At 46.1% G+C, this 16249-nt stretch overlaps 1 protein-coding gene across 1 annotated transcript in view; it reads left to right on the forward strand.

The window, feature by feature from the left end:
* ODF3 (outer dense fiber of sperm tails 3) overlaps positions 1-16249 on the forward strand; it is a 33343-nt gene that overhangs the window by 12079 nt on the left and 5015 nt on the right. The window contains exons 3-6 of the mRNA XM_007063878.4: positions 4458-4658; positions 5065-5166; positions 12443-12564; positions 14045-14182. Coding sequence (XP_007063940.1) covers positions 4458-4658; positions 5065-5166; positions 12443-12564; positions 14045-14182 — 563 coding nt within the window. The remainder of the gene's footprint in view (positions 1-4457; positions 4659-5064; positions 5167-12442; positions 12565-14044; positions 14183-16249) is intronic.

Raw genomic sequence — 16249 nt, forward strand, 5'->3', positions numbered from 1 at the left:
TGCAGGCAGACGTGGTACTGCATTGCTACACAGCAGTAGTTCGTTGCCTTGCGGCGGCAGACGGTGCAATAGGCCTGATAACCATCATCATCGTGTCCGAGGTGCTCTTGGCCGCCTCGGTAAGGTCAGTCAGGAGCGCCTGGGCAGACACGGGCGCAAGGACTGAGAGAGGAGTGACTTGACCAGGTCATTCTCTTTAGTCCTGCTGGCAGTCTTATTGCACCATCTTCTGGCGAGCAGGCAGGAGATGAGGATGGCTAGAAGTCCTACTGCACTGTCTGCTGCCAGCCAAAGATGTAAAAGATAGATGGAGTGGATCAAAACAAGAAATAGACCAGATTTGTTTTGTATTCATTTGCTCCCCCCTCCCTCCCTCCGTGAAATCAATGGCTGACAATCGTTTCAGTGAGGTCTGTCAGGGGCACCTTGAAAAGTTTAATGGAGATTCAGTCCTGTCTGGAATACCAGAAGGAGGAATAGCTCAGTGGGTTGAGCATTGGCCTGCTAAACCCAGGGTTTTGAGTTCAATCCTTGAGGGCGCCATTCTGTGTGACAGTTGCTTTTGTTTCTCCTTGATATAAAGCCACCCCCTTTGTTGATTTTAATTCCCTGTAAGCCAACCCTGTAAGCCATGTCATCAGTCGCCCCTCCCTCCGTCAGAGCAACAGCAGACAATCGTTCCATGCCTTTTTTCCATGCAGATGCCATACCACTGCAAGCATGGAGCCTGCTCAGATCACTTTGGCAATTAGGAGCACATTAAACACCACGCGCATTATCCAGCAGTATATGCAGCACCAGAACCTGGCAAAGCGAAACCGGGCAAGTAGGCGACGTCAGTGCGGTGACGAGAGTGATGAGGACATGGACACAGACTTCTCTCAAAGCACAGGCCCTGGCAACGTGGGCATGATGGTGCTAATGGGGCAGGTTCATGCCATGGAACGCCGATTCTGGGCCCAGGAAACAAGCACAGACTGGTGGGACCGCATAGTGTTGCGGGTCTGGGACGATTCCCAGTGGCTGAGAAACTTTCGTACATGTAAGGGCACTTTCATAGAACTTTGTGACTTGCTTTTCCCTGCCCTGAAGCGCAAGAATACCAAGATGAGAGCAGCCCTCACAGTTGAGAAGCGAGTGGCGATAGCCCTGTGGAAGCTTGCAATGCCAGACAGCTACCAATCAGTCGGGAATGAATTTGGAGTGGGCACATCTACTGTGGGGGCTGCTGTGATGCAAGTAGCCAACACAATCACTGAGCTGCTGATATCAAGGGTAGTGACCCTGGGAAATGTGCAGGTCATAGTGGACGGCTTTGCTGCAATGGGACTCCCTAACTGTGGTGGGGCCATAGACGGAACCCATATCCCTATCTTGGCACCGGAGCACCAAGCCGGCAAGTACATAAACCACAAGGGATACTTTTCAATAGTGCTGCAAGCACTGGTGGATCACAAGGGACGTTTCACCAACATCAACGTGGGATGGCTGGGAAAGGTACAGACACTCACATCTTCAGGAACTCTGGTCTGTTTCAAAAGCTGCAGGAAGGGACTTTCTTCCCAGATCAGAAAATAACCATTGGGGATGTTGAAATGCCTATAGTTATCCTTGGGGAACCAGCCTACCCCTTAATGCCATGGCTCATGAAGCCGTACACAGGCAGCCTGGACAGTAGTCAGGAGCTGTTCAACTATAGGCTGAGCAAGTGCAGAATGGTGGTAGAATATGCATTTGAATGTTTAAAAGCACGCTGGTGCAGTTTACTTACTCGCTTAGACCTCAGCAAAACCAATATTCCCACTGTTATTACTGCTTGCTGTGTGCTCCACAATATCTGTGAGAGTAAGGGGGAGATGTTTATGGCGGGGTGGGAGGTTGAGGCAAATCGCCTGGCCGCTGGTTACGCACAGCCAGACACTAGGGCGGTTAGAAGAGCACAGGAGGGTGCGGTGCGCATCAGAGAAGCTTTGAAAACCAGTTTCAGGAATGGCGAGGCTACGGTGTGAAAGTTCTGTTTGTTTCTCCTTGATGAAACCCCCCTCACCCCTTGGTTCATTCTTCTTCCCTGTAAGCTAACCACCCTCCCCTCCTCCCTTCAATCACCACTTGCAGAGGCAATAAAGTCATTGTTGCTTCACATTCATGCATTCTTTATTAATTCATCACATAAATAGGGGGATAACTGCCCAGGTAGCCCAGGAAGGGTGATGGAGGAGGGAAGCACTGGGAGGGGTGGTGGAGGAGGGAAGGACAAAGCCACACAGCACTTTAAAAGTTTAAAACTTATTGAATGCCAGCCTTCTGTTGCTTGGGCAATCCTCTGGGGTGGAGTGACTGGGTGGCTGGAGGCCCCCCCACCGCGTTCTTGGCTGTCTGGGTGAGGAGGCTATGGAACTTGGGGAGGAGGGCGGTTGGTTACACAGGGGCTGTAGTAGCAGTCTGTGCTCCTGCTGCCTTTCCTGCAGCTCAACCAGACGTTGGAGTATATGAGTTCGATCCTCCAGCAGCCTCAGCATTGAATCCTGCCTCCTCTCATCATGCTGCCGCCACCTTTCAGGTTCAGCCCTCTCTTCAGCCCGCCACCTCTCCTCCTGGTCATTTTGTGCTTTCCTGCACTCTGACATTGTTTGCCTCCACGCATTTGTCTGTGCTCTGTCAGTGTGGGAGGACAGCATGAGCTCAGAGAACATTTCATTGCGAGTGCGTTTTTTCCCCCTTCTAATCTTCGCTAGCCTCTGGGAAGGAGAAGATCCTGTGATCCTTGAAACACATGCAGCTGGTGGAGGAAAAAAAGGGACAGTGGTACTTAAAAAGACAGATTTTATAGAAAAGGGTACACTCTTTCAGGGTAAACCTTGCTGTTAACATTACATACATAGCACATGTGCTTTCGTTCCAAGGTCGCATTTTGCCTCCCCCCACCGAGTGGTTAACCCCTCACCCCTCCCCGTGGCTAACAGAGGGGAACATTTCTGTTCAGCCACAGGCAAACAGCCCAGCAGGAACGGGCACCTCTGAATGTCCCCTTAAGAAAAGCACCCTATTTCAACGAGATGACCATGAATGATATCACTCTCCTGAGGATAACACAGAGAGATAAAGAACAGATGTTGTTTGAACACCAGCAGACATCACTGCAATGTTTTGTTCTGCAATGATTCCCAACTACGTGCTACTGGCCTGGCGTGGTAAAGTGTCCTACCATGGTGGACGGAATAAGGCTGCCCTCCCCAGAAACCTTTTCTAAAGGCTTTGGGAGTACATCCAGGAGAGCTTTATGGAGATGTCCCTGGAGGATTTCCGCTCCATCCCCAGACATGTTAACAGACTTTTCCAGTAGCTGTACTGGCCGCGAATGCCAGGGCAAAATAATCATTAAACACGCTTGCTTTTAAACCATGTATACTATTTAAGAAGGTATACTCACCAGAGGTCCCTTCTCTGCCTGGCGGGTCAGGGAGGCAGCCTTGGGTGGGTTCGGGGGGTACTGGCTCCAGGTCCAGGGTGAGAAACAGTTCCTGGCTGTCGGAAAAACCGGTTTTTCCGCTTGCTTGCTGTGCACTATCTTCCTCGTCCCCAAAACCTGCTTTCGTGTTGCCTCTCTCTCCATTGGCAGAGTCAAAGCACACGGTTGGGGTAGTGGTGGCTGAACCCCCTAAAATGGCGTGCAGCTCATCACAGAAGCGGCATGTTTGAGGCTCTGACCCGGAGCAGCCATTTGCCTCTCTGGTTTTCTGGTAGGCTTGCCTCAGGTCCTTAAGTTTCACGCGGCACTGCTTCAGGTCCCTGTTATGGCCTCTGTCCTTCATGCCCTGGGAGATTTTGACAAATGTTTTGGCATTTCGAAAACTGGAACATAGTTCTGATTGAATGAGGAGAGGAATCCATGCTGTGATCAGATCCCATACCTCCCGTTCGGTCCATGCTGGAGCTCTTTTGCAATTCTGGGACGCCATCATGGTCACCTCTGCTGATGAGCTCTGCACTCACCTGTAGCTCGCCACGCTGGCCAAACAGGAAATGAGATTCAAAAGTTCGTGGGCCCTTTCCTGTCTACCTGGCCAGTGCATCTGAGTTGAGAGTGCTGTCCAGAGCGGTCACAATGGAGCACTCTGGGATAGCTCCCGGAGGCCAATACCATCGAATTGCGTCCACAGTACCCCAAATTCGACCCAGCAAGGCTGATTTCAGCGCTAATCCCGTTTTTGGGGGTGGAGTAAGGAAATTGATTTTAAGAGCCCTTTAAGTCAAAAAAAAATGGCTTCGTCGTGTGGACGGGTGCAAGGTTAAATCGATTTAACGCTGCTAAATTCGACCTCAACTCCTAGTGTCGACCAGGGCTTAGAAATGAATCTCATGGTCCAAAGGCTCTAAAACGACTTTAGCAACAAGACCCAAAGGGGAATTAAAATAAAACCTGACACATGCATATGAACTGTAGCCCTTCTTCCTAGGTTACCTGAAGCACAACCCCACCAAAAGGAAAGCCCCTGCCTACACTTTTAAGGGGGCAAGGCCCTCGCTCCGTGAAGCCTGTTCTCCGGGTCCTCGTTACTATGTGGAACCCGCAATGACCAGGAAGGGAAAGGAAGTTGCCCCAGCTTATACCATGTGTGGGCGCCCCAAGGTGAAAACTGAGGTCACACCTGGCCCAAGTGAGTAGTATTTCTTTCAACAGTTTTTTCAAGGTGAGGATAACGTGCCTATGGGTGTCCTATGTTAGGGGAATATAAACCACACCAGAATGAGGTATGGAGGTTTTCAAATGGAAAGTAACAGTTCCAGCATTTGGGAGTAGGATGTGGGAGGAACAACAACATGGGTGGTAGGCTCAGGATTCAAGGAAGGGCAGTGCAGGGTCACAGGCTGGAAAGAGGGGAACAGCAGTGCAGGGTGTTGGGAGCAGGATGGAAGAGAACTGGCAAAACAGGACGATGGGGCTGGGATGTAGGGGGAAATGGCAGTGCAGCATGATGTGGTTGCACAGACTTGGTCTGTAGGTTCAGCCACCTGTTTGGCATGAAAGGATCATTGTTGTTGCTTTGCTCACCTCTTGTCTAGGCGACTATTCAACAGAGAAGTCAAAAAAGCATGTTTATGAATCTGCTCCTGTGCACTCCATGTCATTCAGGACTGGGAGCTTCAGAGTAGACAGCACTCCAGGTAAAATCCAACAACTAATAAATGAAACCCATCTATGAGTCCTGTAGTTGCCACCTGGCCTAAAAGCCAGAAAGAAAGTGAAATTCCTGAGCCTGACTCCACAGCCAAGTATTATAATGAAGGAAGAAAGCCTTGGTAATAGCATGTGTAGTTTGAACGTGGGGCTCTTAAAAGCCATGAACTAGAGATGGTCCTGAGTTTAACATGGTTGTCCTCTACACTGGTTACAATATAGTTCCAATTTGTAGTGCAAATGGAACCTTAACTGTGTTCTGCAACTGGGCTAAGACTTAGAATCATAGAATATCAGGGTTGGAAGGGACCTCAGGAGGTCATCCAGTCCAACCCCCTGCTCAAAGCAGGACCAATCCCCAATCAAATCATCCCAGCCAAGGCTTTGTCAAGCCTGACCTTAAAAACTTCCAAGGAAGGAGATTCTACCACCTCCCTAGGTAACGCATTCCAGTGTTTCACCACCCTCCTAGTGAAAAAGTTTTTCCTAATATCCAACCTAAACCTCCCCCACTGCAACTTGAGACCATTACTCCTTGTCCTGTCCTCTTCTACCACTGAGAATAGTCTAGAACCATCCTCTCTGGAACCACCTCTCAGGTAGTTGAAAGCAGCTATCAAATCCCCCCTCATTCTTCTCTTCTGCAGACTAAACAATCCCAGTTCCCTAGCCTCTCCTCATAAGTCATGTGTTCCAGACCCCTAATCATTTTTGTTGCCCTTCGCTGGACTCTCTCCAATTTATCCACATCCTTCTTGTAGTGTGGGGCCCAAAACTGGACACAGTACTCCAGATGAGGCCTCACCAATGTCGAATAGAGGGGAACGATCACGTCCCTCGATCTGCTCGCTATGCCCCTACTTATACATCCCAAAATGCCATTGGCCTTCTTGGCAACAAGGGCACACTGTTGACTCATATCCAGCTTCTCGTCCACTGTCACCCCTAGGTCCTTTTCTGCAGAACTGCTGCCTAGCCATTCGGTCCCTAGTCTGTAGCTGTGCATTGGGTTCTTCCGTCCTAAGTGCAGGACCCTGCACTTATCCTTATTGAACCGCATCAGGTTTCTTTTGGCCCAATCCTCCAATTTGTCTAGGTCCCTCTGTATCCTATCCCTGCCCTCCAGCGTATCTACCACTCCTCCCAGTTTAGTATCATCTGCAAATTTGCTGAGAGTGCAATCCACACCATCCTCCAGATCATTTATGAAGATATTGAACAAAACCGGCCCCAGGACCGACCCCTGGGGCACTCCACTTGACACCGGCTGCCAACTAGACATGGAGCCATTGATCACTACCCGTTGAGCCCGACAATCTAGCCAACTTTCTACCCACCTTATAGTGCATTCATCCAGCCCATACTTCTTTAACTTGCTGACAAGAATACTGTGGGAGACCGTGTCAAAAGCTTTGCTAAAGTCAAGAAACAATACATCCACTGCTTTCCCTTCATCCACAGAATCAGTGATCTCATCATAGAAGGCTATTAGATTAGTCAGGCATGACCTACCCTTGGTGAATCCATGCTGACTGTTCCTGATCACTTTCCTCTTGTGTAAGTGCTTCAGGATTGATTCCTTGAGGACCTGCTCCATGATTTTTCCGGGGACTGAGGTGAGGCTGACTGGCCTGTAGTTCCCAGGATCCTCCTCCTTCCCTTTTTTAAAGATTGGCACTACATTAGCCTTTTTCCAGTCATCTGGGACTTCCATTGGCCATTATCTTTGAAAACTCGTGGCGAATGGGGGCTCTGCAATCACATCCGCCAATTCCTTTAGCACTCTCGGATGCAACTCGTCCGGCCCCATGGACTTGTGCACGTCCAGCTTTTCTAAATAGTCCCTAACCACCTCTATCTCCACAGAGGGCTGGCCATCTACTCCCCATGTTGTGATGCCCAGCGCAGCAGTCTGGGAGCTGTCCTTGTTAGTGAAGACAGAGGCAAAAAAAGCATTGAGCACATTAGCTTTTTCCACATCCTCTGTCACTAGGTTGCCTCCCTCATTCAGTAAGGGGCCCACACTTTCCTTGGCTTTCTTCTTGTTGCCAACATACCTGAAGAAACCCTTCTTGTTACTCTTGACATCTCTTGCTAGCTGCAGTTCCAGGTGCGATTTGGCCCTCCTGATTTCATTCCTACATGCCCGAGCAATATTTTTATACTCTTCCCTGGTCATATGTCCAACCTTCCACTTCTTGTAAGCTTCTTTTTTATGTTTAAGATCCGCTACGATTTCACCGTTAAGCCAAGCTGGTCGCCTGCCATATTTACTATTCTTTCGACTCATTGGGATGGTTTGTCCCTGTAACCTCAACAGGGATTCCTTGAAATACAGCCAGCTCTCCTGGACTCCTTTCCCCTTCATGTTAGTCCCCCAGGGGATCCTACCCATCCGCTCCCTGAGGGAGTCAAAGTCTGCTTTCCTGAAGTCCAGGGTCCGTATCCTGCTGCTTACCTTTCTTCCCTGCGTCAGGATCCTGAACTCAACCAACTCATGGTCACTGCCTCCCAGATTCCCGTCCACTTTTGCTTCCCCCACTAATTCTTCCCTGTTTGTGAGCAGCAGGTCAAGAAAAGCTCCCCCCCTAGTTGGCTCGTCTAGCACTTGCACCAGGAAATTGTCCCCTACGCTTTCCAAAAACTTCCAGGATTGTCTATGCACCGCTGTATTGCTCTCCCAGCAAATATCAGGAAAATTAAAGTCACCCATGAGAACCAGGGCGTGCGATCTAGTAGCTTCTGCGAGTTGCCGGAAGAAAGCCTCATCCACCTCACCCCCCTGGTCCGGTGGTCTATAGCAGACTCCCACCACTACATCACTCTTGTTGCTCACACTTCTAAACTTAATCCATAGACACTCAGGTTTTTCTGCAGTTTCGTACCGGAGCTCTGAGCAGTCATACTGCTCCCTTACATACAGTGCTACTCCCCCACCTTTTCTGCCCTGCCTGTCCTTCCTGAACAGTTTATAACCATCCATGACAGTATTCCAGTCATGTGAGTTATCCCACCAAGTCTCTGTTATTCCAATCACGTCATAATTCCTTGACATCACCAGGACCTCCAGTTCTCCCTGCTTGTTTCCAAGGCTTTGTGCATTTGTATATAAGCACTTGAGATAACCTGCTGATCGCCCCTCCTTCTCAGTATGAGGCAGGAGCCCGCCCCTCACAGACGTTCCTGCCTGTGTTTCCTCCCGGTATCCCGCTTTCCCACTTACCTCAGGGCTTTGGTCTCCTTCCCCCGGTGAACCTAGTTTAAAGCTCACATCCAAAGCTTTTGCGCAGTTACAGTACATGGTTAAGGACAGCCCTGTCTACACTAAAACAGAAATCATGTCTTAAATGAGTCAGTGGACATCCATGTTATAAGAAGACTGTATCCCATTTGTATTTGTAGTGGAGATGGGCTCTTAGAGACAATTTAACTGATTCAGTGTCAAAAAGAGGTAAAAGTTGAAGAAACCAAATTCTTCCTCTCAATTAACAAGGGGCAATGGGGGACAGAAACCAACAGGAATATTTCCAGGGGAGGAAAACAAAAATACTGAAAACACTCAATGCTCATGTGACAACACAGCCAGGCAGCTTATGTCTCAAAATTGAGAGGAACGCCTTTGGCACAGAGGTATAAAAGCTCACTGGAAGTCAGGAATATACCTAAGGCCTCGATAGAAGTCAGTGTTACACCCAGAGTTTGAGACATACTCTCATCAAGATTAGTAGGCCAAAATATGACCTAACTTTATCTTCCTATGTCTGTTTGAAATACATATGCAATTCCTTTTACCTACAGTTTGAATATCAGCAAATAATTAGCAGCATAACTATCAAAATCAATATGGGTCATCACACGACAAACTCCATAATATGTCTTGAAAAAATGTCCCATTATATGAGTATAGTTTTAGAAAAATGTTTCAGTGTTCTTGTATGAAAAAATGTCTGGAAAACCCAGGTCACTACAGATGGGTTAGGTTTACTTCATCAGAAAGAAAAGTATCAAACATGCAGAGATGAGACAGAAGAGATACAGGTTGATCAAAAATAACTGCCATGGATCAATCATTTAGACAGATCCAAAACAACATAATGCTTATTGTTGTACCACATCTACATATCACCACTATGTAACTGTTTCTCTACTACTTTTGATTCTCTCAGACAGCTAACACCTTGTCTACAATCACAACAATGTTTGTGTGCCAACTGCAAAATGGATATGCCCAAACCTTGTATAATACAGTTTGGTTTTCTTTGCATAGACAGAACCCAAATGTTATTAGGATAGCACCTAGGAGCCCCAGTCATGGAACAGGACCCCCTTGTGCTGAGTGCTATTATGACAGAACAAAAAGGTTGTCACTTCCCCAAAAAGCTGACAATCTAGGTATAAGACGAGAGACAACAGGTGGACACAGACAGAATGAAGAGCACAAGGAAACATTAGTTGGCATGAGAGTTATCACCTCAGCACACCAGCTGCCCATCTGTTGTCACATTTTTGTGTGTGGACATAACAGTAAAGGAGAGTTTTAAGGATGGATTTGAAGAAGGACAAAGAGGTGGCTTGGGAGATACTTACAGGGATCTCCTCAGGCACGATGGGCAGACTGGTAGAAAACAGACAAGTGCTTGTTTGAAAATGTAACAAGTGATCAATAAAGGCTGCTGTAATTTGCAGAGCAGAGGTGGGCATCGTTAGACATCTCAGTAGTGTATGAGAGATGATAGGTAGCACGGAGAAAAGCCACAAACAGCCTTAAAAGTGAAGACAAGTAGTTTGTGTTTCATGTGATGGAGAAGGGGGAGCAAGAGGACGGATGAAAAGAGAGAGGTGGCCTGGACAAAGCCAGGAAAGTGATCTGTGCAATAGCAAAACATTATGATCATGTTATGTGAACCATGTTACAACCTTGAAAAGATCAAAATAAGTCCTGTTCACAGAGGCAAAAACCAGACCACATTACAGCCCCATTAAGCCACAGCAGGTTTGTCATTTGCTGCCCCAACATAGTTGGGATTGTTGTGTAGATGGGACCGGAGATTTATGGTAGAACCATTTGTAATGATTGCATAACATTTGTAATAACTTCTCTTTAAACTGTAAAATGTTTATTATTTTTCAATATTATGTGAAGTACGTCCTTTTATACCCAGAATAGTTATCGGGGGCAGCTTTAAAAGTGCCACTCTACTCTCAAAAGTCACTCTAATGTCCTAGGGACTCCAGTGTAAATTAGATCAGCCAACGATTAAAAGATGTGATGTTTTTGTTTTGTTTTAAACTGCCAGCCCCACAAACTCAGCCTGGGGTCTAAACTTCAAGCTGTATCCTTGGATGGAGCAGAAGGCTTTTTTCTTCCATTGTTCTTTGAGTGATTGTCCACATTGATTCTACTCTTGGTGCACATGCACCCTTTGTGTACGATCTCACATTATTGTGCCCAGCAGTATTTGTTGGAGCCGCACATGCGCCCTGAGTTCCCTTGTGCCCCTAACCCAAGGGCATAAGTCATAAGCAGTGGACCAAGTCCAGCAGTCTCTCATTTCCTTCTTAACATCTGTGGCAGTGAGAACGAACCCCCACTGTGTCCACCCGCTTCTCTGCGGCTTCGTGTTTGTTTTGTTGCTCATTGGCAACACACACAAAAGTTCTGATTTCAGTCAGATTCTGGTTTTTAGGCACCCCTGTACTGACTGTTAAGAGAGCACCAATGTTAGCCATTAAACCTGCAGATAGCATCTCTCTTAGTAATGATCCTTCAGCAACTGGTGCTTCTGTACAGGCAACCTTGAAACCATGTTCCTCAGTGCCCAGACTGGTCCCTAGTGTGTTGGTACTCAAGGCATATATAGTACTGAGTGATTTATCTGTGGCTCAGTACTAGTCTCCTCTCCTTGAGCGTTTGAGGATTCTGACACATCAGTACAGCAGGTAAAGGAGACAGCTCCAGTACCGACCTCACCCCCTATCCAGCTGAGGAGAGCACAACGGAGCCAGGATGCTCCTGACAGTCCCTCCCTTGAAAGAAATGTACTCTTTTACTTCATCCCCATCAGGGCATAACAGGGACTCCTCTCCTATGCACCTTACCCTGCTTCGGAAATGCCACAGGAGCCACAAAGTACTCTAAGGAAGTATGTGTAAGGGACAGCAGGAAATGTCATAGGGAAAATCCTTCCTGGTGCCACCTTCCCCAGTACCTATACTCATATCTGCCCTGGTTCTACTGGACACCTGCAAAGGGTGGGGTAGAATATATGCCTCAGTCTGCCAGACTTCCCTTGTGTTCCATGAAAAAGTATCTACCCAGTAGACACCACATGATCCCACAAGAAGTCCTCTCCCCATTAAACTGGTGAAAAGACCCAATTCAGGTATGCAAGGGAGTACTCTGTTCTGCACCTCTACCTACCAAGAGATTAGCGATTAAAAACCTTCACTTGGGGATGGAGGACTCATCTAAATTAAACTCAAACTAAGGACCTATGAGCCCCCCAGGAAGCTCATCTTCACATAAACATCCTAGAGCTCAGAGCTATCTGCCTGGCATGCAAAGCACACCTACCGCTACTCCAGGAATCCATGATCCAAGCACTGACCGACAACCCCACAGCAATGTCAACAGACAGGGGGAGCAAGACTGTCTCCACTCTGGAGTTGGTGCATTCCAGATCAAATCACACCAGTGGCACTGCACCTTCCCTGGCCCTCAAAACAGCTTGGCAGATTGACTTAGCAGGTAGTTCTCAGACAACCAGGAGTGGTCTGTCAGACTCAGTTCTGCAGAACATCTTTCACACTTGGCGATTCCCAGAAATAGACGTGTTTGCTACAGACCAGAACAACAAAACATCAGGCATTTTGCTCCTGAGGCGGTTCAAGCCTAGGCTCCTTGACACTGGGATGAACATATACCTTTCTGCCAATTCCTAAGATACTAAGGGCTCTGAGAAAGTTCAGGCAAGATGCAGTTGATTACGACGACACATCTTAAAGAACTGCAGTTAGTGTAAGGTAAGTAACTGTTCTTTTCTGTTTGTTTCATTCAGCATGCCAGCCTTACCAGCCATGAGCACCAGCAGTTCAGACTCCAGCTGCCTACCCTTATTCCAGGACAGAAAAGGGCCAGGGAATGTGAAAAAGAAATATCCCTCTTTCTCTCCAGCCTCTGTTGAAAGCCCCTCTCAAATACGATGCTCCCTCTAATCCACGGGGATTCACACTGTACACAACTGTCATGGTTTTTCTCCCCAGGTCCTGGTGCATACACTATCCCTCGGGTGATGGGACCCAACACAGTGGACAAAACTGCTAGCCCTTGTTATTCCATGAAATGGAAGAGTAAGCTTGGTCGCTTTGATGAGGATCTCCATAAGGTAAGCTGCTTTTCCATTTCCTCTCCAGCTGCTCTCATTGACAACCCGTGATCAGTCGCTGCCTCCAAGACTGAAGGCCTCTAAGCACTGGTGGGTTCTTTCCTAGTACTTGAACAGATACAAATGCTGCAGCTGAAGACTGGCAGCAAACATGGCTGTTCTTAGTAACTGAATCATTGGCAAGTCAGGGCTCAAACTGTACCTGCAGCAAGTACCTGTCTAAGGGCTTGATCCAAAACCCATCAAAATCAATGGGAATCTTTCCAATGACTACCATAGTTTTCAGATTAGGCCTAGTTCTTGTGCTATGTCTAAGCACCATGTTGCCTGAACTGCATCTGAAAGGAAATGGGATGAGGACAAGAAATGTGTTAAGTGACAGAAGTTCAGATATGAAATTTCACATCAGGACACACACAGAATCATAGAATATCAGGGTTGGAAGGGACCTCAGGAGGTCATCTAGTCCAACCCCCTGCTCAAAGCTGCAATATATCGTTTATGTTCCAGAGGAAAAATCTTTTGCTCCAGTGTTATGGTTACTGAGTATTTTGACATCTTATTGTGCAGCATATTCAGTAGCAACATTTCAAACTCAAATTTCTCTGCCATCTCCAAAGAATTTTTCGTACTCAAATACCTACCGTGATCCATGTTCCCAGACAATAAGTATGTGTAAAAAGTCTTTTTAAAATACCCAGTAGTCATCATCATTTAAAGGTCGTCAGTTGCCTGCGGTAAACACAGCAGCATCTGAGACCCAACAGTTATTTCCTATTGTAAGAAAGCTGTGGGCCTTCAGATGCTGCTGTGTGGTAAGAGTTGGAACCAGATTTTTTTTAAATGATTAGCATTGCATGTAACAATGAGGGGGGTGGGAAAGCAAAACGGACACCTTGCTCAAGCGTATTTTCTGGAGATAATGATCCCTCTAGGTAGAAGGCTGTAGCAACATTCCTAGTGCCACCTACCAAACTAATCGTCAGATTTCATGCCTATGATAACATCATACTAAGTGAAATAAGGCTGTGTAGCTGAATACCATGGAACGTTACATATTTACAAAATGATTATTTTTGTATTAGATGAAAAATGATCATGTGCCGATTCTTGCTTATTATCTAAAACCTGCTGAAAACATTGCGCTTTTAAACAAATCTTTTACTGTAAGCCACATATAAAAGCCAGTGAAGGTCACAGGTACCTAACGCGTGCAGAGACAGAACAATGGCACTTTCATTTCAGTTTGAGCCACTGTCCCCCTGCAGTCTGTCAAAAGGGAAATGGCTCAGGCTAATAAGACTTCAGACATCTAATGTAAACTTCTAAAGGACATGACACTGTTGAGAGGGAAACCTTCTGCAAAAAAAAAAAATTGTTGAAATTAATTGTTGCAGATAAACCTATGCAGCTCTCATAGGAAACTGGGGATATTGAATGTAGCCATTTTCAACGGAAGATTCCATTGACTCTCTTACAGACCCCAGGTCCAGCTGCATATAGAAAGACAGACATTGATGTGTACAAGAAGAGAGCCCCCAAGTACAGCATGAGCTCGCGGACTAAGCCTGCAGGAACTGTTAGACATCCTGGACCAGGAGACTATTATCCTGGAAAGGTAAGGCAGAGAGATCTAGAGGGTAATTTACTTGAGTCAGAGGACAAACAATCGCAGGCTACAGGGCTGGTTTGTATTTAAATTCCTTGAATTGACAAGACTTGATTTAGAGCTATCACGAAAACTTGCTTTTTCCAGGAGAGTTCAGCATATAAAAATCCAGATTCATATAGCAAGGACAAAATCCTTCAATATATCAGTGCATTAAGATGAGTATTGGCAAGAAGGGACATCAATCTGCATGGAAGAGCTACAATTAATGTTTTACATTACTGCCCTGAAGAGGCCATGTTTGAACAAGTCAAAGTTAAATTTAAAAAAAACCCCAAAAACATTAATGCATTATTGAGACAGATTAATTGCAGAGGGTCAAGAAACTGGACAGGTTTCTTTGAGAAATCCTTGTGCATATCAATTCCAGTGGGATCTTTCATTCTTTCTGTCTAGGTATGTATTCATCAGATATCTGAGCCTACATGAGCACATGTACAAAAGCACATACAAAAATACAAAATATTATATTTGTGCACCTGGGATTAAAGGAAAAAGATATTGTTTAAACAAATAGAACTCAATCATTTCACTATCAGCCGCTGTTGTAGGAGCATAAACTTGTATGATTGATATGTGGACTCAAAGACAAACCGTAATGATTCTATTGCTGATTGAGTGATATCCAAGCACACACTTTGATGTTTCCTTGGATAACTGTGACCCCATTTTCTCAGATCCTGAGTAGTATGCTGTGTATCCATCCATTGTAATGGAACAGCCCCTACCATTTCATCACAGCTCTGAGATTCCACATATTTCTTATATCTTTCAATTCTTTGGTCTCCATGGAGAGATTCCCTTCACCCATACTCTTCACATTCCATGTGTCTACTCTGATCATTCTTTTACAAAGGTTCAAGTCACTCTTCCTTGGTGCAAACATCAGGTTCATCCTGAAGGATTTGGTACAGCACCATCATAGCTGCAACTGGTACTCTTAATGGCCAGAACCTCTTCCCCAGTATAGTTTGTTGTGCTTTCTAACCTGGGGGTCTTGCCATCCAGCACCACATGGAGATTAATGTTTCGCCTTTGTTCTAGCATGGAAGTACAGAAGGTTGTTTCCTGTTGACTCCCCTCTGGTGTTTAGCTGCTGTTGATTAAATACTTGATTGAACTTTTCCACCTTTCGATGGCCCTTCCTCCATCAGGGTCCCATTACCCTCCCTAGACCCTCATCCAGCCAAAACACTGACATGAAGTGTGCCAAGTTACTTGAATGCCACTCTGCACCCAGCATCAGCCAGTTGGACTACTTTTTGTCTGGTCCCTACCCTTTGACTTGTCCAGCTTAGGTGGCCCTATCAGAAGATAAAGCTCCTGCTAGCATAGCTATCAAGCTCATTGGAATATGTAAGCCTTCTAACTATGCCAAGGTGCAATGCCAAGGAAGGGTTCTATGAATGCTGAAGTTGGAAGTATAAGTTCTTCCGAAGCTTACTGAAACAATGGTTTTGGTTTACAAAATGAGAAAAAGGCGTTTAGTTGAATTCTGCTGCTTTCATCACCTGGGTCTTTACAAACACCATCTTCACCCATCACCCTAAACATTTAAACACATAGAAGTCACCTGATAGTATGTCAAAGAACCAAATTGTCTATGTAATGATATAGCAATGTTGGAGATCGAGCATCCAATGGATACAGAGACTTTCCCAAGTGCAGACTGTGGGTCAGACCACCAACCGTTAGCCTCAAAAATAAACTGAAAACGGAAAAAGGTAAGATGTTCGGCAGGTCCGCTACATTTGGATCGGTCCAGAATCAACAAAAACTACATGACTTCTGTCCAAAATGGGTTTGAGGCATTCTCACAGGTAAAAGAACAACCTGAATGAACTTTGGAATAAAATGAAAACTATCATATTCAAAGCTGCCAAATTATACATTCTGAAAAGTCAGTGTCGCAGTGCACCACACATGACTGAGAAAGGGCTTGAGCAGGTGGAACAATAATGCAGAATGGAAAAGAATGGCTTAGAGTCTTAAGAATGAAAGAGAGAGTACAAGGAA

The sequence above is a fragment of the Chelonia mydas genome, chromosome 6 (assembly GCF_015237465.2).
Source record: "Chelonia mydas isolate rCheMyd1 chromosome 6, rCheMyd1.pri.v2, whole genome shotgun sequence".
Classification (NCBI taxonomy): domain Eukaryota; kingdom Metazoa; phylum Chordata; order Testudines; family Cheloniidae; genus Chelonia; species Chelonia mydas.